Source organism: Panthera tigris, chromosome A1, assembly GCF_018350195.1.
Source record: "Panthera tigris isolate Pti1 chromosome A1, P.tigris_Pti1_mat1.1, whole genome shotgun sequence".
In the NCBI taxonomy this organism is placed as follows: domain Eukaryota; kingdom Metazoa; phylum Chordata; class Mammalia; order Carnivora; family Felidae; genus Panthera; species Panthera tigris.
The window spans coordinates 172,951,805-172,975,224 of record NC_056660.1 but is presented as its reverse complement, the minus strand read 5'-3'; the positions used below and the strand labels follow the sequence as shown (position 1 = coordinate 172,975,224).

Below are 23,420 nucleotides of genomic sequence, written 5' to 3'. Positions count from 1 at the left end.
TGCTATGATCCTGAGGATAGATCACCATTGGTCATTCAGGAAATCTTTACTGAATTGTAATGTGCTCAGGATTAAGCAAATGAAAAAGCATACACAGGAATCTTGGACATTAGCCTTGTCTTTGAAGATCTTTTAAATCCTGTGCTCTTTAGAATGCATTTGGGTCCCCCAGTCTCTCGTGCCTGCTTGGTATGTGGCCTGGGATCAGTCTCACCTTTGCAGTATTTTTTATGTACGAAGATGTTGTAGCTGTAAAGTGGCAAAATTCTCACCTCCCTTTTCACGTGGTCACATTCTTCTGTTTTTATCTTCCTTTAGACTGTGGGAACAGCTGACTTCTGTGATTTGTTGGGACTTTCCTTTGTCAGCCTGTCTACTGTCATGTGCCTAATACAGTTTAAATCCTAACAACACTAAAACCTTTTCATTAAAGCTTGTTAGCGTGGACTTTCTGTAGGGGGAAAAATGCCAGGGGTGTGAAGGTAGGAGCCCAGGAATCTGATTTCTTGTTCACCATTTTTCCTCATTCTCCTTTTGTTCCCTTAGCCTAATTAAAAGCTCAAGGCACAGTCATCATAATAATTGGTGGTCTTCTGTCTCCTACAGGCACTTAATGATGCCAAGCGAGAACTTCGCTTTCTTTTGGTTTATCTTCATGGAGATGATCACCAGGACTCTGATGAGTTCTGTCGGTAAGTGGATTGATCGGTTTTTTTGTTTTGTTTTTTTGTGGGTTTTTTTGTGGTTTTTTGCTGATATTTTGTAGTAAGCAGGTTCTTCTCATGTCCTTTTCATCCCTCTCCTCAGCAACACACTCTGTGCACCTGAAGTTATTTCCCTAATAAACACTAGGATGCTCTTCTGGGCATGCTCCACAAATAAACCTGAGGGATACAGGGGTAAGTTGTCTTTCTTTTTCCTCATTGAGATTGTTGAGCTATCTTTAGAATAATCTGGAAAAACATGCCATTTATTGCATGATTATTCTGTGGTAGACATAATGCTAGTATACATTATCTTATTTAATCCTCTCAGTAATCCTGAGATATGGGGGTTGTATTATCTATGGTTTAGGAAACAGACTCAGAGAGTTTAAGCCACTGACCAAAGATCATACAGTTAGCAAGCTCCGTCTCTCAGACTCTCAGCCTTTTATTTACAAGTAACCATTGCCAGGGCCTGTTTTATTTTATTTTATTTTATTTTATTTTATTTTATTTTATTTTATTTTATTTTATTTTATTTTATTTATTTATTTATTTATTTATTTATTTATTTATTTATTTATTTAAAATGTCTTCTTGTTTAGTTTTGAGAGAGAGAGAGCACGTGTGTGAGCAGGGGTGGGCCAGAGAGAGAAGGAGACAGAGGATCCTAAGCAGACTGCACTGACAGCAGAGATCCTGACGCGGGAGTTGAACTCACAAACCTTGAGATCATGACCTGAGCTGAAGTTGAACACTTAACAGCTTAATTGAGCCACCCAGGTGCTCCAGGGCCTGTTTTAGTTTTAAAAACACCCAGTCCTGTGCAGAAACTTGCTTTTAATCTAAATGGCTTTTTAGTGAGGAGTTTACTCTCAGCAGCAGCAGTTTTAACAGACCTTCTTATACAATGAATTAGTTGTTTGAGTACCTTGAGTACTGATAGGGATTCAGAAAGTTCAGATCTTTGTTGACAGTAACTCTTACCTGGAGATGGAGATAAGTATTTTTAGAAGTCAGTATGGCATATAAAGGTATCCAGTGAAGAAACATAGTTACTTTACTGTTGCTTCTGTTCAACAGCTTTTGAGTACATGCTAGTGGACCAGGCACTGTGCTAGTAGGTCCTAGCACAGTGAATCAAAGATGTTTTGCCTACATTTTAGAATCTGATTTTTTACCCCTAACTGATATTTATACCTCTGATAAATTCCTACAGGGTGCGTTTTGCCGTTCTAATATGGCTCTGGGGTGGGGGTAGTGAATAGAAAGAGTCTAAGGATATTTTTTTTACAGATGCTTATAAAATCTCTTTCAAATCATAAGAAAAACATAAGTAAAACTCTGTTATGGTAAAATATTGGTTATTTGGAAGACCAACTTTCTAAACTCCTTTGGAACAGAAAAACTAGCCCTTTTAATGGAGGGCAAGGTAGGGAGACATGAAAAGAGGAGTAAGGAAGGGATTGAATAAGAGGAAGAAAAGGCAGAGACGATGATAGGAGTTGATCACCAGTAGTATAAAAGTGAGATTTGCAGTCTTATTTGCTTTAGGCTTGATACCCAACATAGAGAAAAATTATGCTCAGCAGTAGCCAGATTCTTTATAGATCCTTTCCTACCTATCAAAAAGACACTGTCCTTGACCTCTGCAGTCTTCCCTAGCATCATCATGACAACCACCCCACCACAAAAGTCTGTCCTATTCTAATCAAATTACCTGGAAATAGGGACACAAAAATATACCAACAACAAAGGTTAAGAAACTAGGAGGAAAAAAAGGTATGCAGAGAATAAATGACACCTCCTTTCTTTCCCAGGTGGAATTAAAACAGTTCTCTCTTGCTCATGGTGGAAAGTCTAAGAGCTGATCTGGTTCTTCCCGAGGGCTGCCCTTAATCTGTTGGCTTTTCTTTGTGTCAGTGTCACAGGCTTTACGAGAGAACACCTATCCATTCCTGGCCATGATCATGCTGAAGGATCGGAGGATGACTGTGGTGGGACGGCTAGAAGGCCTCATTCAGCCCGATGACCTTATTAACCAGTTGACGTTTATCATGGATGCAAACCAGACTTACCTGGTGTCAGAACGCCTTGAAAGGTACAGAGGAGTTTCTCTCTGAAACAAGCAGAAACCAGCTGTAAATTTGGGTGGCTGACCCAGGGCTCCATAGATCCTGACTTCTCTGTCTTAAGCAACTTTGAAAACCTTATCTGTTTAGTGTTAAAATATTTATGTACTTTGACCTAAATAATTCTCCCATCAGATCATCTGTTCCTGGAGATGTGAATTGAAATAAAGACAAGAGTCTGGGCTCAAGAATATATAATGTCATGTCATTTAAAATAGCTGAACCATGATATAAGGAGCTTAAATATAAAATACGTGGAATTGTAAAAACCCTTCCCTCCATTACAGAAGTATTATACGTTAATTGTAGAAAATTTTGAAAATACAGAAAAGCACAAAAAAGAAATTTAAAATCACCCATAATCCTACCACAACTTTTAATATTCTGGTATATTTTCTTATAATTTTATGGTCTCTCTCTCTCTCTCTCTCTCTCTCTCTTTCTCTCTTTCTCTCTTTCTCTCTTTCTCTCTCTCTCTCTCTCTCTCTCTCTCTCTCTCTCTCTTTCTCTTTCTCTCTCTCTCTCTCTCTCTCTCTCACTCTCACTCTCACTCCTATGTATATGTACATATACAATTTTTGGGAGAGAAAATAGAAAATACACCAGAACGTTACAATATTTTCTCTTAGTAGAATTCTGAACAAAGATATTTCTCCATTTTCTGAGTCTTACGAGATCCACGGATGTGGTTTTGGTTTTATGAAAGCAGTATATACAAAAATGCAGTAACTCAAAAGGGTATTATTTGTAAAACATGATCTTGATGATTGCTTTTCAACAATAATACTGTTTGATTCATTAGAATTGAGGAACAGAATAGTTTTAATTGTGAAGTTGAAAAGCTTGCCAGTTCTTTTTTTGCCAAATTAAACTGGGGAAAAGATGGCTTGTTCAGATTCTGCCATGCTCTGCTTTGGAATCCTTTATGGTAGTATGAAATACTCATCTACCAAGATTGTCACCTTTTTACCCCCCAAAAATTTCAATATAAGAAAAAACAGATTGCTCTTTTCCTTCTGTGCTTATGATTTGGCCACAGGGAAGAACGAAACCAGACCCAGGTGCTGAGACAACAGCAGGATGAGGCCTACCTGGCCTCTCTCAGGGCTGACCAAGAGAAAGAAAGAAAGAAACGGGAGGAGCGGGAACGGAAACGGCGGAAGGAAGAGGAAGTACAACAACAAAAGTTGGCAGAGGAGAGACGTCGGCGGGTAATGAACCTGTCTTTACTCCTTGTGATTCCCAAAGTGGTCTTAAGTGTGAAAGGAAAAAAACTAGAAGATGATGGGATTTGTGGGTGTTTTAATTCTCCTTGCCATTTTATTAAAGTAAGTTAAGTTCTGCATGCATTGTGGGGCTTGAACTCATGATCAAGAGTTGCATGCTCTACTGATTGAGCTAGCCAGCTACCCACTCCTTGTCATTTCTATATTTACTGCATTTTCACAAAAAGTAGTTTTAAAAAATTTTTTTGTTTATTAAAACAGAAACAACAGTGAGTAAAAGGCAAAACAACTCTCTTCCATGAAAAGTAAGCATAAATGGATAACAAGCAGTCAAAATGCTGTTAATTCACAGCAGTTTTTATTTTTTTAGCACCAGTGTTAGCTAATTTGGCATTTCATTCGTGATCTTCTTTCATCATGTATTGCCACTTGATTATAGCCAGTGTCTTTTAGCCATTTCTTTCTTTTTTTTTTTTCTTTTTTTTTTTTTAATGTTTATTTATTTTTGAGACAGAGAGAGACAGAGCATGAACAGGGAAGGGGCAGAGAGAGAGAGAGGGAGACACAGAATGTGAAGCAGGCTCCAAGCTCTGAGCTGTCAGCACAGAGCCTGACGCGGGGCTTGAACTCACGAACCGTGAGATCATGACCTGAGCCGAAGTCGGATGCTTAACTGACTGAGCCACCCAGCCACCCCTTTTAGCCATTTTTTAAGCCTTTTTTTGGATAGATAGATAAATGCCCTCACATAGTTAATAAATAATACATGTGATGCAATCCTACTTTGAATTTGGGTGTTTCTGACTTTTCCCAAGAAGTTTGTCTTAGATATTAGTCATTAATTTTTCTTCTGGCCTCACAGTAAACCTACGTGGTGATGGTATTGCTGTTTTCTGTTTTCCCTATTGGAGCCATAGCCTCAATTTCGCTTTGTGTCTATACAGAATTTACAAGAGGAAAAGGAAAGGAAGTTGGAGTGCCTGCCCCCGGAGCCTTCCCCTGATGACCCCGAGAGTGTCAAGATCATTTTCAAATTACCCAATGATTCTCGAGTAGAGAGACGATTCCACTTCTCACAGTCTCTAACAGTAAGGACAGCCTAAGTTGTGTAAAGTGTATGTAGGGTCTGGGCTATAGATTTTGGAAGCTTTTGAAGAGTCTTGAGAGTGTTGTTGGCATATCTGCTGGGCTGATGAACAGGAAAGGAAGGGGTGTACAGAGAGAAGAGTGCAATGAACCATTGGGTTCCTTCAGTTCTAGCTGCCAACTCAAAGCAGCTATTATGGTTTTCTTTCATCATGTTTGAGCTCTGCTGAGAAAAAAGTGTACCTTACCAAGAAGCTCCACAAAAGACTTGTATATTTGAGGTGGGAGGCTCTTCCACGCTGCTTGGCTCACATTGGCTTCAGGATCCCACTAGAACCCCTCACTCTATCTCCACTGACCTTACACATCTGAATATAAATGCATGTACAGTTTGCATGCAGTTGTCACTTTCCATTCCTGTCCATTTAGTCCACAGGAACCTCACTTTATGGGGCTGCCTTGTATATTTGGTATCTAAAGGTAAATAGTGTTTGTCATTCTGTAGGGAAATAGTTAAGAGCAGAGACTCTTAGAGTCTCACAGAATGAGGATCAAATTTTCATGCTTCTCAGATTAGAGATGTGTTTTCTTGGTCAGTGTACTTCATTGATTCAATTTCTTCATCTATAAAATGGGTATAATACTAGGTATTCTCTAATAGGATTGTTAGGATTAAGTTCATATGTAAAGGGCTCAACATTGTGCTTGGCTCTTAGTAAGGACTCAAATGCTAACTGTTGGTTTTGGTATTTATAACCAAAAGGAAGTTTCTGTTTATATTGAGAGTTGGTATGTTGCCTTTCCAGATTTACCAACTACAGTAGATTCTGCCATTTCCTTGATCACTCGAAGTAGTCAAGAATAAACTATGTAATAGTAATGAGGATGCATTGTAGTCAAGTGAACCTGGGTAGCATATTTATTATTTCTCCTGTTTAAGTAAAGAACGTTGGACAAGTTGCAGAGTATTTTACAGGGCCTCAGATACCTCATCGGTTAAATGGAAATATAGTCTGCCCTCCGATAACTTTAAACTAAAGATACCTCAGTCACTGTTCTAGACACTCGAAGGATTATACAGATGAGTGAGACATGGTTCTGGAATTCACGGAGCTTATGACTAGTAGGGAATGTAAGACTCCGCTAATGCAGGATAAAAAGTTGGGAGGAATCCTGGCGAAAGAAAAGTGAGCAGCTCTCTCATTTTCCTGTTTATCTCTCATTCATGCATTTATTTATATTGAGGGAAGGTGCTCACATCGCTAACTTTTGATTTTTAAATTGGGATAATATGAATGAGCCTCACATACTACATACCATGTAGTAGGTGGTCACTAAATGTTCATTCCCTTCCCCTGATGTGTTTCCTAACAATGGTTTGCATATGGATTTTGGCTTGTCACCATGTTCACTTTCACATCATAGTACACCTGAACCCTGTGGAGCTTCTACTCCTCAAACTCACATTATGTATGTGAAAAACCTAACAAAAATTAACTCTCTTGAGAGTTTTGGAGGAAAATCTGTTAGAATTGTGGAACAGAATAGGCTTCTGGTAGAAGGGGAACCAACCCATTTGTTAACTATTGAATCCTTAAAGACTCTTAAATAGGTGCTCAGTAAAAGTTATTTTAAAAAAAAACAACGAAAACCTCAGACTGAGAGAAATACTTGGTCATAGGTGGGGACAAGACTCAGAGATGGGAAAGAAGTGTAAAGGAGAAGTGTGGTGGTGGTATGGGCCTTCAGCATTCATGGAGTTTTTAACATATAACCGAGTAATGATTTATAGTGTTTTTGTGCTCTTGCAGACTTTGGTCTTCCTGCGAGCTTTGCCCTTTGTAAATAATCTCAAAGAGTGAATGCTCAGTGAAACACTTCATTTGCACAAAGCTCAGCTATTGATAATAGTAAAATGCTAAGATAAAAAAGGATAGACTATAGAAAAATCTCCAGGTCTCATGAGTGGCAGAAAAGTGGCAGCTGACTTTCTGTTAAATACTTATTAGAATCCAAATTATACTCAGGATTCATTTTTCTATCTGTTAGAACTAAAAGTGACCTCTGGAGGTGATGTCCATTGTTAGTGGTAAACAGAAAATGCCCATTTTGTACCAGATTAAGTATTTTAAAACCAGATTGAAAAGGAAACAAAATATTGTTTCACCCTTCTCAAGCCCATGTTGGGTTCATAACAGTAATATTTGGTACATGTCTGATGCACTCAAGATAAAAAGAGAGTGAGGGTTAATGGAAATTGCAAAGAGAGACAAGAACTGTAAATGATCGAGATTGATAGATTAAAATATGAGGAGTTTATAAAATCATGAGTGGATTTAGAGAAGAGCATGGATTTACTCCTTAAATTCTAGAGTATGTATGTTATGTATGAAGTATGCAGCCTCTTAAAAGCTCTAAAGAGGTCAGTTTAAAACACATGAAGAAAGGACTGCTTCACACAGAAGAGAACAAACTTATGAGATGTAACTTCCCTCAAAATAGTAAGGGTAACTTGAATGTTGTGTTCCTGATCTTTGGGATTGACCTGAAAGAAAGAGGTTAGCAGTGCCCTCCACAACACATCCTTTAGACTTTTTTGGTAGAAGTAGCATGCTAGATAAAGTGGGCCACAGAGTGGATCCAGTGTGCCTGTTCTTAATGTGTGGCATCCAGAGACTGGGGATGATAAAGGTGGCTTATTCCATAGGTACCTCACATTTTAGGTTTTAGTAATGTGAGTTTTCTTGATGTCACCTTACTTCTCATTAAGAATTTACTTTTATTTTATCAGAGTCACAGCAGGGTGAGGAGGGCATTCTCACAGAGGACAGGTCCACATGGAGTGTGTCAGATCTTGACCAAATTAAGAGAGTGTCCACATGTGGGGACAGGAGTGCACAGAAGTCAGAGCCTGAGTAGCCTGTGGTGGGGTGGGGTGTTAAAGACAGAACTGGATGAGGAGGCGGAAGCAAACTCCTGGTTTTCTGTGTACATATATAGAGAGAAATATAGATTTCAATGTATGTATGTATATTCACATATTCTCTAGTTTTTTACACAGAGAGTGCTTGGGAGCAGAAACACCCCAATAGCAATGAACATACCTAACACCTGGATCGTGGCTTTTAAGTACCATTGTCCATTAAGAAGAACCAGGGCTCCTTGGAGAAATGTCTGATTCCAGAGCTGGGGCAGGAAAACACAAGATCAGCCTGGAATACCCTGTGCCAGAAGGCAAGGAATTATTCAAAAAATGATGAGACTTGCCATAAAGACACAGAAGCCATCTTGATTGGACTCCTTCTGACTCCATCTAGAACAATTTGAACATTAAAAGGAATATTATAACATTATAACCTATTAAAGTAGGAAATCATGACTCTGTGTTAGTATAAATAAGTTGAAAGTTTGAGGAACACTATGTCTATAGTTTCAAAGTACCTCCCCACAGAATCTCTTAAATTACAAAGAGAAGAAGAATTTGGACGGTGGAGAGGCAATCACCACCTTAATGAAGTGATCAAAGTGCACATTATAGGCACTGGGGCAGATTGGAATTGTGCTCCAACTGCGTACGATGCATTTAGTAGAATGCAGCAGCATTTCTGTAACACGCCCTCCAAAGAACACATCTAGAATCTAATCATGAGTAAACATCAGGCAAACAAATTGAGAAAACATTCTGCAAAATAAGTTACCAGTTATCTTTAAAAAGTGAAAGGTCACGAAAGTCAAGGAAAGATTGAGGATTTGTTCCAGACTAGAGGAGGAGGCTTAGAAGATGTGACGATGAAATGGAACACATAATCCTAAACTTGATGCGTTTTGCTATTAAAGGCAACTAGCAAAACTTGAAAACTTTAATAATAAATATATATTATGTTACAACAATAATGTGCCAGTTAATATCCTGGCTTTTTTTTTTTTTTTGAGGGCTTTATTATGGTTATGTAGGAGATTGTCCTATTTATAAGACATGCACAAGTATTTTGGGGGTGATGGGACGTCAGGTTGGCAGTTCGCTCTCAACTGGTTCAAAGAAAATTCTGTACTTCTGTTTCTGTAACTCTCTGATTTTTTTCTTAATGTTTATTTTTGAGAGAGCGCACATGAGAATGCGCGCGCACAGCAGCGGGGGGCAGAGAGGGAGACAGAGGATCTGAAGCAGGCTCTACGCTGTTAGCGCAGAGCCGGATGCAGGGCTCGAACCCACGAACTGTGAGATTGTGACCTGAGCCAATGTTGGACTTTTAACCGACTGAGCCACCCAGGCGCCAATGTTTTTTTAAGCTTATTTATTTATTCTGAGAGCAAGAAGCGTGCTCAGGGGAGGGACAGAGAGAGAGAGGGAGAGAGAGAACCCCAAGCAGGCTCCACACTGTCAGCACAAAGCCCAATGCAGGGCTTGATCTAGTGACCTGAGCTGAAATCAAGAGTCATACACTTAACTGACTGAGTCACCCAGGCACCCCTCTAATTATTTCTAAGTAAAAAATTTTTAGCTTTATAGCAAACAAGTTGTCAAAAAACAAAAAAAACAACAACCATGAATCAGTTCAGAAGTAGGACTGGCATTGGCTGTGTAATCTCTTCAAAGAACTGCCCTACGTATTTGCTGTGTGAAATGGAAGGACCTCACAATAGAATTCCACTGTAATGTGATTACTTCATATCTCAGAGTCATCCTGGAGAGAGCTAGGGATATTTGATTTCATAGTTGTGTTGTCTGTCTTTGTCTTTCTCACCACCCTTTTCCTGTATGATCTGCAGGTAATCCACGACTTCTTATTCTCCTTGAAAGAAAGCCCAGAAAAGTTTCAGATTGAAGCCAACTTTCCCCGGCGGGTGCTGCCCTGCATCCCTTCAGAGGAGTGGCCCAACCCCCCCACGCTGCAGGAGGCCGGACTCAGCCACACAGAGGTTCTCTTTGTTCAGGACCTTACAGATGAATGACATTTTTTTTCCTCTCCCCTCCTACCCTAATCCCTAAAAGAAATGGAAAAACAAAAACAAAAAAACAAGAGAGAGAAATTCATATTATTATTATTATAATACAATATTTTTTTTAAAAGACTGCTGCATCCTAAGGAAGGATCAGAAACCATGCTGCCTAAAGAGTCACCACCTGTGTGTGCGCGCGAGGTCAGCAATGAATGTTCCCGCCGGCAAGCCCACCCTTCCCTACTGCCTCTGCACCACGCACCTTCCAACGAAAGGAGACTCTTCACCTCCAACCCAGTCATTGTCCCAGCTGGGGAAGGGGACATTCTCACTAGTTCTCATTCATTCTTGCTTTTATGGAAAATAAAAGTGAAAAAAACCTCCCCATCAACCAGCTACTGCAGCATCTCTTGAGGACTTGCTTCTCCCACCACCGGAGAAGAGAGGGAAGAGAAGGCACAGAACAGAGATGTTCCTTGAACTTCCCACCATTTATGAATAACTTTTAAATGTTTTCTGTTGCTTTGTAATGACCAAAGGAATGAGGCTGACGTAGGTGTTTGTTGTTTTTTTTTTTTCCTTAACTTTATTTGATAAAGAGCCAATTCTTAAGCCTATGAGTTCATGCCCTGGGCTCCTTAGCCCACAAGAGTATAATAAAGGTGCCCTGGGCTGGTTTGTGCTTATTTCTGCCATTGCCCCTCTCACATTCCCAGAGAGGTTGTTCTTTTTGGTCCAACTCTTGCTGTCCTTTCTTGCCACCTGTGCGCCCCACTTGGAGTATTGGGGAGGAAATCTGGATTCATTGCCCTGCAAAGGCTATGTATAGACAGATATACCCATACGTGTGATGTGAAATCCCGTGTATACTCACCTATACACATGACTGCAGCTGTCCCTTGGAATCTGTACCAGGTGGTTATTATGGGATCTGAACCAAAGGATAGCAGCTCTTCATTCCTCTTCTGACACATGCATGCTCTTCGTGCCCATCCCTGAGCTTTCCTGAATTGCCAAGCTTGGTGCCTTCCCAAAGGACTAGCAGGGCCTATGGTAGAACCAGCAGAACCCCATGAGAGTGCCCTGCCTGTCTCAGTGGGAGTGTGGTGGTCGTGGTGGTGGTGGTGGTGGTGGTGGTGGTGGTGATGATGGTGGTTTAAGGTTAGAACTAGAGACTTTGAGGGGAGCCAAGACCAAACTCCTGAACTTCCAAGTTGTTGGAAGGCACATTTTAGTTTCTAATGTAGCCACTTGCTGGAGGCAGTTTTTAATCCTCTCCCTCTATTGCTCTGTTTAAGTAATAGGGTTTTTTAACCTCTGGATGTCTCTTCTGTGGTTGAGTTTCTAGTAATGGGTACATGGGTTAGGCCATGTATTAATAGATGCCAGCATGAGCTGGCAAATATTCCAAAGTGTTCTACAGCTAGACTGGTGCAGACTTGTAACACAGCAAGCTACCAAAGTAACTGTAGTTCCTAGCATGCTGTGAGGCTGGGGGTTCATATCAAAATAAAGCATAACTTGGTAGATTTGCAGTCTCCAAAGGCGTTCTCTCTTGCTTACCTAAAATCTAAGGGCCACTCTTAAAGGTAGCAGTGATGTGGCTTCTATTTTCTGCAACCCTCAGTGGTTGGGATAAACACCATGGGACAGGGTGGGGAGCCTGGGAATTTCCCAGTGGCCTTGGCACAGGTGTCTAGAACACCATCTGTAGGAAAACTTAATTCTGCTCCTAGCTGCCTCAGGGCCAGATGAGTAGAAGATCACTGTCTGTTGGTATAAAATGTATCTGGAGTGAATACCAGGATAAACCATATTCTCCACTTAGCTTTATGTGACGTCTGCTTCCTGCTGACAACCATGCAAAGAGGAATTCTTCCACTTAACTCAGAGCCTCACTCCCTGTCAAATTCATAGCTGTTTCCCTAGCCTTACACAGGAGAGGAGGGTATTATGGGCCTTCTCTAGTTTGGGTGTACTGTCTTGCTTATGCTTCCTTGGAAAGTTGTAAATCTTTTTCCTTAATTCAGTCTGCATCTTATTCTACAGTGTGCACTTTATGCCTCTTGCCCTTTCAAAACTTGTTCAGTGAAGGAGGTCAGATGCCAGAATATTAAGAAAAAGTCTATGTCGGTACAGCTCTTGGGATTGCCTACTCATTTACTTTAGGTTTCAAGAAGTTTTATCTGAAGCACATGTTCCTTCCTAGTTCATGTTAAAACAGGCCTGCTTTGCTCAGACCCCATTCCTGTCTCCTTGCTGACCCTAGGGCTGCTGCCTGGTGCCATCTCCCTTCCTCCCCCATGAAGGATGCACATTTTATCACTTCAAGTCAGTACAATCTGTGTGTTACTCCCAAGGACCTCGGAGAACTCAATGGGACCTGCAAGGGAGAAAATACTGAGAAGCTGATGATCTGCAAGCAGTTGCTCATTTCCAAATCACCTTTGGTTATTTCAGCTGTTCAAACAGCAAGTCGTCAACCTAACGAAGACACCTGTTTCAAGTTTTGTTCTGCACGCCCCAAACTGAAGTAGATTCAGCTGAATAACCATGGGAAATCACCAAGCAAAGACCTCCAATTGGAGTCAGTTGAATTTTTGCAGCCTCAGTGGGGCCTCTCTGGTCTTTTCTTCCACTTCTACAGAATTTCTGCGGCAAATACTTTGTCCTTGCTTGCTTCCACTATGATGGTTGGATAAAAAATGGCCAGAGGAGAATATTTATCTCTTAAAAAAAAAAAAAAAAAAAGAAGAAGAAGAACCTATAATCTTCAACTGAGCAGTCTTTATGAAAATTGCTAATGGTGCCAAGGCCAAGGAAAAAGTTTCAGAAAATGACTGTGGGAAGGAGTGATAACCCCAGAATGCAAAATCAGGGGAGTATTATCTGGTGCTTGAACAAGGAGCTCCACTTTACAAATGGCTTTTTTAGGACTTGTGAGGAATGCAGCAACAGGAAATCCATCCATAAAGGATGCAGTGCCCCAACTTGTACTGCGCCTGAATAGTTACGTGATAATTTACTGAAGAAATCTAGTGTACTTTAAATTTTTTTCATAAAAGTTTACATTGTATTGTAGGTTAACATTAAATGTTTTATAACAAAATGTCATAATGAGTTGTGGGTCTTTCTGTTTAAGAGAGATGTGGTAGATATTTTCTGTGTTCATGAAGGAAAGTTTGGGAAACCATGGGGGTGGGAACAGGATATTGCATTGCTGAGAGGCAAGGGAGAATCAAAGAGAAGCAAGGAGTTAAAATAAATCAGTAGTGCATTCCAGTGAAAAGAGGCAACTTAGTGTGGATAGGTAGGAGGGGCAGATAGATATGGGTTCAAATTTGGCCTTTTGTGGCTTCAAACAAGTTCGTTAGTTTCCCCCAACTGTAAATGAAGTTAACACTGTCTATCTTGGAATGGGTTTGTAGATTAAATCAAATATATATGAAGGGCCCAACACAGGTGTCATTGTTCCCTTTCTCCATGGCAGTGTGTTTTGAAGGAATGTTTTTTTGCAGTTGTAACTGTCAGTTTCATAAGGGATGTCACGTCTCCTGCTAGAACAGATCTACGTCCTTGCGAATGAGTCCCTAAAGAAGAGTCACCTTTGATCTGACAAAGTCTGGACTATTATTGGAGCTCCCCTCCTAAGGTATTGTTGCTTGTATTCTCATTTTTTTTCTTTCTTTTTTTTTTTTTTTTGTTTTTAATTTTCTTCTTAAGTAAACTTCACACCCAACTTGGGGCTTGAACCTACAACCGAGATCGAGAGCTGCACACTCTACCAACTTAGCCAGCCAGACACCCTTGTATTTTAATTTCCGAGAGGAAATTTTAGGTTCAATTATTTGCCTTTTTCTCCCCCACTGTCTGACTTCATGCAAAGAACTTATTCCTGTGAGCTACGAATTCTTGTTACCTTCAGAATCTGCCCTGTTGCTTATCCAAAGAAGTGTGGCTTCCATTTTATTTTTAATGTACCTCTGAACTAGAACGTCTTCTGCTCAGTCTAGTAAGTCTGCAAGAAGAGTTTGTTCACCTTAGGTCAATCCACTTTTAAAAATGAACACTTCACGATTGTGAAGCTTATGTATAAAATTTTTGCCATCAATGAACAGAGTAAAGGAAGATTAGAACTTTGATGCCAGATACACCTGGTTCGAAATCCTGGCCGTGGCCATGATTTTGTCCAAGTAACCTCAACTCTCTAGGCTTCAGTTTGATCATCTGTAAAAAGGGGTAGGTTGTAGCCCTGCAGTCATGATTAAGTGAATTGCTACTGCAGAGTTAACCTGGTATACAATTGGTGTTTGGTAAGTAATAGCTCCTATTACTGTTTTCAAAACAGTCTGTAGCTTGCCCACTGCTAACCATTCACCCTAGATAAAGGGAGGAGAGGTTAAAGCGGAGGGGTTAAGTTGAAGCTTTGCCTATGGTCAATCAGGTAATGCCTGACACTTTTCCTTGCCATGCTTCTGGTGTTGCAGTTGTAACTCCATGTGCTTTTACCCCAGTGGAGCCTCCAGCCCTCAAAGTCTTTTCCTCATGACTTCGGGTCCTGCCAACACAGTGCTGAGCCTATCCTCCGTCTCCCAACCCTACTCCTCCCCTCTTCTGTCTGCCCTTCTTGGTAACTCTTGGAATCATGCCCCAAACTCCCGGGTTTCTTTAAGCTGAAACCTGATTTTCCCTTGAAGACACCACTTCAAAAAACCCTTAAGCAAATACTGCTCATTTTCTCTCGAATCTTTGAACCAGGATATGGATCTCTATTTCTCTTCTGCCACTCTGATGCACTGTCTTCCAGGACAATGCTCCCAAAGCATGGGCCATCTGCTTGGGCTACTTTTTCCTGTTCTGGTTGCTACTGGACATTCCCCCAGATGTTGACAACTGATACTTTTCCTCTCCACCAGCAACCTGGGTGACTCTTATATCTACGTATGTGGATTCTCTAAAGTTCTGGTCCTATTGCTCATGATTTGACTTGTGTAGCCGCTGAATGTAGTAGAGGCTTTGAGTCCAATCTGGATTTGAAACTGCTGCTTGCTGACTGACTGATTCAGGGCGTTTCCTCATCTGTAAACATCATGGTGGTGCATCCTTGCAAAGTTCAGGTGCTGCTTAAATGGCCTGATAACCTGTGAAGTGCCTGGTGGTGGAAGATGAATGCTTGGTAAATGTTTGCTTTCTTTGCTCCTGTCCGTCCCAGCTGTGCTGTGCTGTGCTGTGCTTTGAGCATGGCTTCCACTTTGAACTATTTCACCCTCAGGACCTCAAAACTAAACCCTTTCTGACCACAGCCTTTAGTGCTCCCACTCTGCTATCTCTACTCTGCCATCAAGGCCTTTCTGTCCCTCTCCACTCCTCCCAGTTCTCCCTGCTAGAATTCTGTTGGCTTTTTACCCCCTCTCTATGACAGTCCAGCGCTGTCACAATTAACGAAGTGAAACTGAACCATTTGGTTTCTCTCCTCTTGTTCCTTAAGCTGCAGAGTCCTGGCATATACCACAGTAAACTGAGGAGCCCTGGGGATTGATGCCCGCTCCTATGATCCAGCCCTAGGAAACTCCCCACGCATTTCTACTGCATAGGCACTGCTCCACTGTGTCCCCTTTCTCAATCCAAGCCCACCTGCATCTTCCTCACAGCCCATTACAAAACAGCCTACTTCCTGAGAAAATTGAGATCTTGTCACAGAACTTCATCATCTTCCTTTTTCACCCCAAAATTGCTCTGTGATGTTAACTGCTTCCTCTTTCCCTTCTGTCTTGTGGGTGTATTTTCTTTTGAAGGAGATATAATTTACATACAGTAAAATGCCCAGATCTTAAATCCGCAGCTTGATAAAATTTTGCCTATGTGTACACCAAAAACGAGATGCAGGATGTTTAATTACCTCAGAAAGTTCTCTTGTGTGTCTTCCCAGTCTGTAGCGTCTCTGAGATAACCACTGCTCTGACTTCTTTCACCATAGAAGTTTTGTTTGTTCTTAAACTCATATAAATGGGCTCACTGTGTGTATGTGATTTTATAAATTGTTTTCTTTATTCAGGTATTCCTATTCATGATAAACTTTAGGAAGTGCAAATAAACAATAAAACTTCACAATACCACATTGTCCGGAGGTATCTACTGTTAATATTCCAATGTATGTCTTCCCAGACTTTTGCATATAAAAACATTTTTTTTCCTACAAAAATGGGATGGCATTGTAAATATTGTATTCTCTCCATTTCATATCTTATCTGTATATTTTTAATGACTATGCATCATTTCACTGAATGGATGTACCATAAACTGATCAAAATCCTCTTACGACATTTTAGGTTGTTTTTTGTTTTGTTTTGTTTTGGTTTTTTTGTTTTGCTTTTCTTTAAAAAAATTTTTTTTTAAAACGTTTATTTATTTTTGAGAAAGAGACAGAGCATGAACGGGGGGGGGGGGGGGGGAGCGGGGCAGAGAGAGAGGGAGATGCAGAATCCAAAACAGGCTCCAGGCTCTGAGCGGTCAGCACAGAGCCCGACGCAGGGCTCGAACTCACGGACCGCGAGATCATGACCTGAGCCAAAGTCGGACGCTTAACCGACCGAGCCACCCAGGCACCCCTGTTTTGCTTTTCTAAGTACAGACTGATAAACATCATCCCTGTAGCTAAGTGTACACACCCATGCTTGTTTTCTCAGGGAAGAAGAATCCCAGAAGTGAAGTTACTGAATCAAAGGTTGGAAATTTTACTTTTTTAAATGATTGTGTGATTTCCAAATTATAGTCCAGAAAAGTTATTTATACTCCTGCCAGCAGTGTGGGCTCAGTCTCTGATTTGTGTCATCATTGCCAGAACCTTTACAACTATCTTTTCATTTGCCTGAATCTCTCTTCATGTTCCATCTAAAAATGTTTGGCATCTCCTCCCTTGCAAAACCTTAATCTTACCTTACCCACAGGTCCCAGTCCTATCTCCTTTCCTGCCAAGATAGCTTGCACAACCAGCCTCCACTTCCTTAACCTCCTGTTGATTGAACTTCCATCCCCACTGACCATCTCTTATAGTCAACTGCAACCTCCTAATTGCCATGTTCATTGGTGTCTTACAAGATCTTTGTAAATAGAAAAGTTCCCCACCTGGTACCTGGGGGTCAGATTATGTGAATTAGGTTAGGGAATCATACTTTATCTTGAGGGCCATTGAGGGGCTTTAAGCAAGGGAGACACATCAGATTTGGGTTTCAGAAAGCTGATTCTGTCACTGTGGGGAGATTGGATGGGATGGGGCAAGACTAAGAGGTGATATGATTGAGTCTTGGATTAGGAATGGTGTGGGGATAGAGAAGCGTTAATGATGGAAATGAGAAGTATGTAGAAGGCACAATAACCAAGGAGGTCCTGAAGGCTGATTAGATACGGAAGGTGATGGAGTGTCCAGATTTCTGACAACAGCATTTTAGGAACAAAACAGTCCCTGGTGACCTTCACAGGTGCTATTTCAGTAGAGTACAGTATCAGAAGGCAGAAGTAATGAATGGGAAATGAAGTGGAAAGATGGAATGTAGGCAGCTCTCATGAAATTTGTCAGTGGAAGGTATTGGAGGAAATAGGACAAGCCGGAGAAGCATTATGAATGAGGAAAGGTTATTTAACATAGGAGAGACTTCATTATGTGTAAGTGTTAAAAGCAGTGAGATTTTAGAGAAAAATGTTGAAGGTGCATAGAGAAAGGATAACAGAGAAAGATGTCCCTGGGATGGTGGAAAGGTTGGCCTTAAGAGGAAGGATGGGAGCAGAAAGTGCATTTGTAGATTTGAAGGCAGAAGTTGAAAATGTCCATATGTGACGGTAACTCTGTCAGATTGTGGGGAGATGGTGGGGTCAGAGGTCTAAGAAGACTTTTGATTTGAAATAGCTGTTTTAAAGAGTGCAGACTAGAATATAGGAAGACTTAGGTGGTTTTCTGGGAAAACAGAGAGTCCATATGAGATTGAGACCAGAATATACAGTGGGAGTAGATATGAAAAGCCAGGACCTGTCGCCAGTCTATTTTCTTCACTGCTGCCAGTTTTCTTTCTGAAAACAGAGGGCACATGCAGGCATTCAGAATCTCTCTGCACCCCCTTTGTCCCAGATGAAAGTCCAGCTCTTCAGCCTAGAAGTTGGGGACTTCAACTCTGGGGCCTCTTTACAGCTTTGTTTTTCTGTTACCCTGCATGGTCATACTAATTAACCACACAGATCTCTTGATTGTTCCCTAAACACACCAATGCACTTCCTGCCTAAAGCTGTACTAACACAACTAACACTCAAGATAAATGGTTTAGAAGATAAGCTGTCAATTTCTCAAACTCCTCTGATTGCCAGCCTACCAAGTGCCTATGCCACGTGATTCTGGTCTTCCAGAATCGTATTTATAACACTCTGGCTTATTATAACACAGGTGCTGGCATGGCAAGGAGTGTAGATATAAATCAATTTAGACACATAGAAACTGCACACCCCTGGATCTTCTCACATAGCTCTTATCTTTTGGTGCCTATATTAGAGATCTTTACTTGCAGGTAACAAACAGGAAACCCACTGTAGCTAATTTAAGGGGGGGAAAAAAACCAAAAAAACTGATGTGTTGAAAGACTATGTGGTAGGTCCCAGAATTGAAAGCCAAATCTTAGAAAGGGTGAGGTCTAGGTTTCAGAAAGGGTGGGTTGGTGGAAAGGTGTTGTTAGAGGTAGAGGACATCCATGGGATGTTGGGACTTCCACCTTTGGGATGGAGAAACATAATTGGCAAGTAGATTGGGGAAAGCCTTTTCTTTTGAAAAATTGCAGAAAAGCATAAAGAAGAAAATAACCCTTATTTGTAGTCCCATCACCCAAAATTATTAACATTAATATTTTGGCATAGTTGCTTCCAGCTTTCCCCCCCCCCCCCGGATACACTTGGGTTAAAATCACATAAAATGTTTATACATTTGCTAAAATAAATCCATTCACCCTCAGCAGATGTGGTTAATTTCTGGCTGAGCAACCTGCCATTGTGTTGAGCACTGAACAGCAGTGAGCCCTCTGTTGTTAGAAGGGCTTTCCCAGCATGCACTTCTCTGTCAGAGACTTTATCTGAGGTTGAAATAACAGCGGAGGCCGACAGGTTTGCCCCAGCTTGTCAGAACTGTGGAGGCCGGGGTGGTGGTGGTTCAAAGTATCATCGTGCAGAAAAACAATTGGAAATGGGAGAGATAACAGTTAATTCACTATGCTGGACACTGGAAAGAGAGGGCAAAGCCTGTGTCATCTGGGCCCTGGGACTGGGGTCAACTTCCCATATGCTTTCCCTCCAAGCAGCTCATTTGTTCACTTATTCAATCACCTGTTCAGATAACCCTCACTGATGCCTACTGTGTCCTTGCCCTTTTGCTAGGATCTGGGCATTTGGCGTATGTGATGACTTTTGGTCTAGTGAAGCAGAGACATGGGCAGCCAACCAGATTGATTGTAACAGGTGAGGCATATGGGGAAAGCTGTCTGCATGGTGTGCTGAGGAAGCAGAGTAGAAGTGTGTTCTTCTCTGACTTGAGGGAGGGATCTGGGGAAGCTCACTTGAGGATGGGACATTCAAACTGGGCTTTGGAAAAGGAGCGTGCTTACCAGGAGGAGAGGAGTTCAAGCATTTGAGACAACATAGTGTGGCTCAAGGGCAAGGGCTGCAGGGGGAGATGGACCTGGGCTTGATCCCAACTCTCCGGAATCTCTGGAAAGTCCTCTCCCCTATCTGAGTCTCAGGTTCTTCAGCAGGAACTATGAGGGAAGTAATAACAGTTTTACAGTAAAGAAATCAGAAGAAGGATCCCATGAGGGATAACTCGGCAGCATGGTGGGCACTTAATGAAATGTGAATAGTCTTCTAAGCAGAGGAAACAGCATGCACAACACAGGGGTGAAAATGGCATGTTGGGTAAACCATGAGAACCTGGGGGTGGCTAGAAGGAAGGAGGGACACGCAGAGGCTGATGAGAGTGAGATTAGATTGGGATAATGGTTCTACTGCTTCCAACCCGTGTCATAGGGAAGCTGGAGAAGACAGGTGAGAGGAGGGAAAGACAAACATGGAACCTCAACGTCTGTCATCACCCATCTTCCAGTGAAATGACAAAGGAGGTTTATCTTCAGGGCTGAAATCAGTCTGACTTCAGTCTCCCCGTTCATAAAACAAAAACCCAAGACTCTTCTGCGGCTGTCATTCCCAAGAACCCGTGTGAGGGACAGAGGGCTTCCATCTCCTGTTGCATCCAGGAAGTTGTAAGGTGGCAGGGGAAAACAGGCTGAAGGAGGCCTCTGTTAGGATTTTTCAGAAGTGGGTTCTCTGACTTGGAGAATGCAGAGTGGAAAGACTACCAGGCTATCCTGATTCTCCCACTTTCTACTTGGGCCTGGGACTTAGACTGGGGCCTCTCTGAGCCACAGCTTCTTCATATAGAAACCAAAGATAATATATACCTCAACTCGGAGCTGAGGAACAAATGAAACACTGGTTTATAAGGCCCTCTGGGACCTGACCCCTGCCCTTCTCTTCAACTTCATCTCCTCAGCTTCATCCTGTGTTCTTGCCCAAACTCCTTCCTGCCTCTGAGCTTCTGCACATTCTGTTCCCTCCTTCTGGAATGCTTTTCTCCTGACTAGCTCCTGTTCATCATTCAGGTCTCATCTCAACATCGCCTCCCCTGGGAGACCTCCCCTATGTCAGGGTGCCCCTGCCCCTGAATTCTTCATGACCCTTGTGATAATTTGAATTTAAAATTTTAAAATAATTTTTGTGAGAGAATGAGAGACAGAGTGCAAGCAGGGGAGGGGCAGAGAGGGAGACACAGAAACTGCAGCAGGCTCCAGGCTCTGAGCTGTCAGCACAGAGCCCAGTGTGGGGTTTGAAGTCATGAACTGCAAGATCATGACCTAACCTGAAATCAGACACTTAATTGACTGAGCCACCCAGGCGCCCCTAATTTGAAGTTATTGTTTACTTGTATATTGTCTAGCTCTCCTTCTGGAATGCCAGCTTCCTGGAGGCAGGAACTTGGTCTCATTCACTGGAGTTCCCAGTCACTGCCTAGAACAGTTTGTGGCTTTGGGCAGAAACACTCAGCCAGTTTTGTTGAATGACTTTATTTAGCACAAACAAGATGGGAAGCACCATACAAGGTGCTGAGGACTCCGTGGCAGTTAAACTTCCCTTATACAGTATCTAGGCTGTTACCCACTCTGTGCCCAGAGAAGGACGTTTTTCCCATCAGTATACAGGCTGAGCTCAAAGGATTCTGAGGTACTGAGGCCAAGGCCAAAGTGGTGAGAAAGCATCTGGTCCTGGAGCTCCACCTTCTTCCCTCCAAGAACTTGTGGCATGTACCCCTTGGAGGGATGTTGCCAGTTTTACCAACTATTATTAAAGTAAAGATGCATTTTACTGCCAATTCATTCACTCTTCAAAGAATGGCTACCATGGGCCAGGCATAGCTGTAGTTGCTGGCAGGCAGAGCTTTTGATACAAGGGAGGAAACCAGAATGACCTCCTACCACCGTACTGCCCCGCCACCTGCTGCCACACCTTCAAATAACAAAACTATAACCCAAAGAGGATAGGATTTTAAAAAATATTTTATTTATTTGTTCTTTAAGCTCTACGCCCAACATGGGGCTTGAACTCACAACCCTGAAATCATGAGTCGAATGCTCTACCAACTGAACCAACCAGGTGCTCCAAGACGATAGGATTTTTAATTTTTTTAATTTCTTTTTTGTTTGAGTATAATGTTACATTAGTTTCAGGTGTACAACTTAGTGATTTGACAAGTTTATACATTATGCTATGTTCACTACAAATGTAGCTACCACTTGTTCCATTACATTGCTATTACAATATCATTCACTGTATTCTGTATGCTGTGCCTGTTATTCCCGTGACTTATTCATTGCATAACTGGAAGACTGTATCTCCCTCTCCCCTTTACCCATTTTGCTGGACCCCCACCCACCCACCTCCTCCTATGGCAACCATCAATTTGTTCTCTGTATTTATAGGTCTGCTTTTTAATAATTTTTAATACATTTTTTTAGATTCTATTTATGAGCGGAATCCTATGGTATTTGTCTTTCTCAGTCTGACTTATTTCACTCAGTCTGATACCCTCTAGGTCCATCCATATTGTTTCCCACGGTGGCTGTACCAATTCACATTCCCACCAACAGTTCCTTTTTCTCCAAATTCTTGCCAACACTTGTTTCTTGTCATTTTGATTTTAGCCTTTCTAACTGGTGTAAAGTGATACTTCATTGTAGTTTTGATTCGCATTTCCTTGATGATTAGTGATGTTAAGCATCTTTTCATGTGTTTGTTGGTCATCTGTAGGTCGTCTTTGGAAAAATGTCTATTCAGGTCCTCTGCCCATTTTTTACTCAGTTTTATTGTTGTTGCTGTTGTGATGAGTTGTATAAGTTGTTTATATATTTTAGATATTAACCCCTTATCAGATATATCATTTGTAAATATCTTCTCCCATTCAGTAGGTTGTCTTTTTATTTTGTTGATGGTTTCCTTTGCTGGACAAAAGCTTTTTATTTTTTATTTATTTATTTTTTTCAACGTTTTTAATTTATTTTTGGGACAGAGAGAGACAGAGCATGAATGGGGGAGGGTCAGAGAGAGAGGGAGACACAGAATCGGAAACAGGCTCCAGGCTCCGAGCCATCAGCCCAGAGCCTGACGCGGTGCTCGAACTCACGGACCGCGAGATCGTGACCTGGCTGAAGTCGGACGCTTAACCGACTGCGCCACCCAGGCGCCCCAAAAGCTTTTTATTTTGATGTGGTCTCAATAGTTTATTTTTGCTTTGGTTTCCCTTGCCTCAGGAGACATCTAAAAAACTGTTGCTATGGCTGATGTCAGAAAAATTACTGCCTGTTTCCTCTTCTAGCTTTTTATGGTTTTAGGTTTCTTTTGTTTTATGTATTTAAAAAAAAACTTTTTTTAGTGTTTATTTTTGAGAGGGAGACTGAGACAGAGACAGAGAGAGCATGGCGGCGGGGGGGGGGGGGTCAGAAAAAGACGGAGACACAGAATCTGGAACAGGCTCCAGGCTCTGAGCTGTCAGCACAGAGCCCAATGTGGGTCTTGAACCCACAAGCTGTGAGATCATGACCTGAGTCAAAGTCAGACACTCAACCAACTGAGCCACCCAGGTGTCCCTGTGGTTTTAGGTTTCATATTTAGTTCTTGAATCCATTTCAAGTTTATTTTTGTACATGGTGTTAGAAAGTGGTCTAACTTCATTATTTTGCATGTAGCTGTCCAGT

The 23,420-nt window shown here is 41.6% G+C and overlaps 1 protein-coding gene across 2 annotated transcripts in view; it reads left to right on the top strand.

Annotated features, from left to right (window-relative positions):
* The window catches only part of FAF2 (Fas associated factor family member 2), a 77,717-nt gene extending 64,514 nt beyond the window's left edge, over positions 1-13,203 (top strand). For both annotated transcript variants that reach the window (XM_007085515.3, XM_042991833.1), the window contains exons 6-11: positions 607-692; positions 808-899; positions 2,628-2,805; positions 3,876-4,047; positions 5,007-5,150; positions 9,919-13,203. In XM_007085515.3, coding sequence (XP_007085577.1) covers positions 607-692; positions 808-899; positions 2,628-2,805; positions 3,876-4,047; positions 5,007-5,150; positions 9,919-10,101 — 855 coding nt within the window. In that variant the 3' untranslated portion in view covers positions 10,102-13,203. The remainder of the gene's footprint in view (positions 1-606; positions 693-807; positions 900-2,627; positions 2,806-3,875; positions 4,048-5,006; positions 5,151-9,918) is intronic.
* The last annotated feature ends 10,217 nt before the right edge of the window (positions 13,204-23,420 follow it).